The 1,160-nt window shown below is 48.1% G+C and overlaps 1 protein-coding gene across 1 annotated transcript in view; it reads left to right on the top strand.

The window, feature by feature from the left end:
- Nucleotides 1-1,020: 1,020 nt before the first annotated feature.
- Nucleotides 1,021-1,160, top strand: part of LOC120019917 (receptor-type tyrosine-protein phosphatase mu) — a gene marked incomplete at its 3' end in the record, with an annotated part of 50,101 nt that continues 49,961 nt past the window's right edge. Inside the window, exon 1 of the mRNA XM_038963327.1 lies at nucleotides 1,021-1,065. Coding sequence (XP_038819255.1) covers nucleotides 1,021-1,065 — 45 coding nt within the window. The remainder of the gene's footprint in view (nucleotides 1,066-1,160) is intronic.

Genomic DNA, 1,160 nt, shown 5'->3' with positions numbered 1-1,160 from the left:
ACATTTAGAAGAGAGGACCTGTAAAGGAGAGGACATTTAGAGTAGAGGACCCGTAAAGGAGAGGACCTGTAGAGGAGAGGACCTGTAAAGGAGAGGACATTTAGAGGAGAGGACCTGTAGAGGAAAGGACCTGTAGAGGAGAGGACCTGTAAAGGAGAGGACATTTAGAGGAGAGGACCTGTAGAGGAGAGGACCTGTAGAGGAGAGGACCTGTATAGAAGAGGACATTTAGAGGAGATGACCTGTAGAGGAGAGGACATTTAGAGGAGAGGAGCTGCAGAGGAGAGGACCTGTAGAGGAGAGGACCTGTAGAGGAGAGGACAATTTAGAGGAGAGGAAGCTGTAAGAGGAGAGGACCTGCAGAGGAGAGGGACATGTAGAAGAGAGGGACATTTAGCGGAGATGACCTGTAGAGGAAGAGGAACCTGTAGAAGAGATGACCATTTAGAGGAGATGACCCCTGTAGAGGAGAGGGACCTGTAGAGGAGGAGGACCTGTAGAGGAGATCACCTGTAGGAGGAAGAGGTACATTTAGAGGAGAGGACCTGTAGGAGGAGGAGGACCTGTAGAGGAGAGGACATTTAGAGGAGAGGACTGTAGAGGGAGGACTGTAAGAGGAAAGGACCTGTAGAGGAATGACACATTTAGAGAGAGGACCTGTAGAGGAGAGGGACCTGCTAGAGGAGAGGACCTGTAGAGGAGAGGACCTGTAGAGGAGAGGACATTTAGAGATGAGGACCTGTAGTGGGAGGAGAGGACCTGTAGAGGAGAGGACCTGTAGAGTAGAGGACCTGTAGAGTGGAAGAGGGCACATTCTACAGGAAAGAGAGGACCTGTAAAGGAGCAGAGTGGCATGTATTAGAGGAGATGACCTGTAAAGGGAGACGGACATTTAGAGGAGAGGACCTGTAAAGGAGAGGACCTTTAGAGTAGACCTGAGAGGAGAGGACATTTAGAAGAGAGGACCTTTATAACCAACATGAGCCGTACAGAACTCCAACCTGAGACTGTTATAACAACATGACAGTAAGAACTCACAACCTGGAGACGTGTTACAACATGACAGTAAAGAACTCCACCTGGACTGTTATAACAACTGACAGTGAAAGACTCCAACCTGAGAACTGTATAAACACATTGAAAAAAAAAGAAAAAAAAAA

This window comes from Salvelinus namaycush, chromosome 25, assembly GCF_016432855.1.
Source record: "Salvelinus namaycush isolate Seneca chromosome 25, SaNama_1.0, whole genome shotgun sequence".
Lineage (NCBI taxonomy): Eukaryota > Metazoa > Chordata > Actinopteri > Salmoniformes > Salmonidae > Salvelinus > Salvelinus namaycush.
The sequence above is the reverse complement of the archived record's forward strand: the minus strand, read 5'-3'. Positions and strand labels throughout refer to the sequence as shown.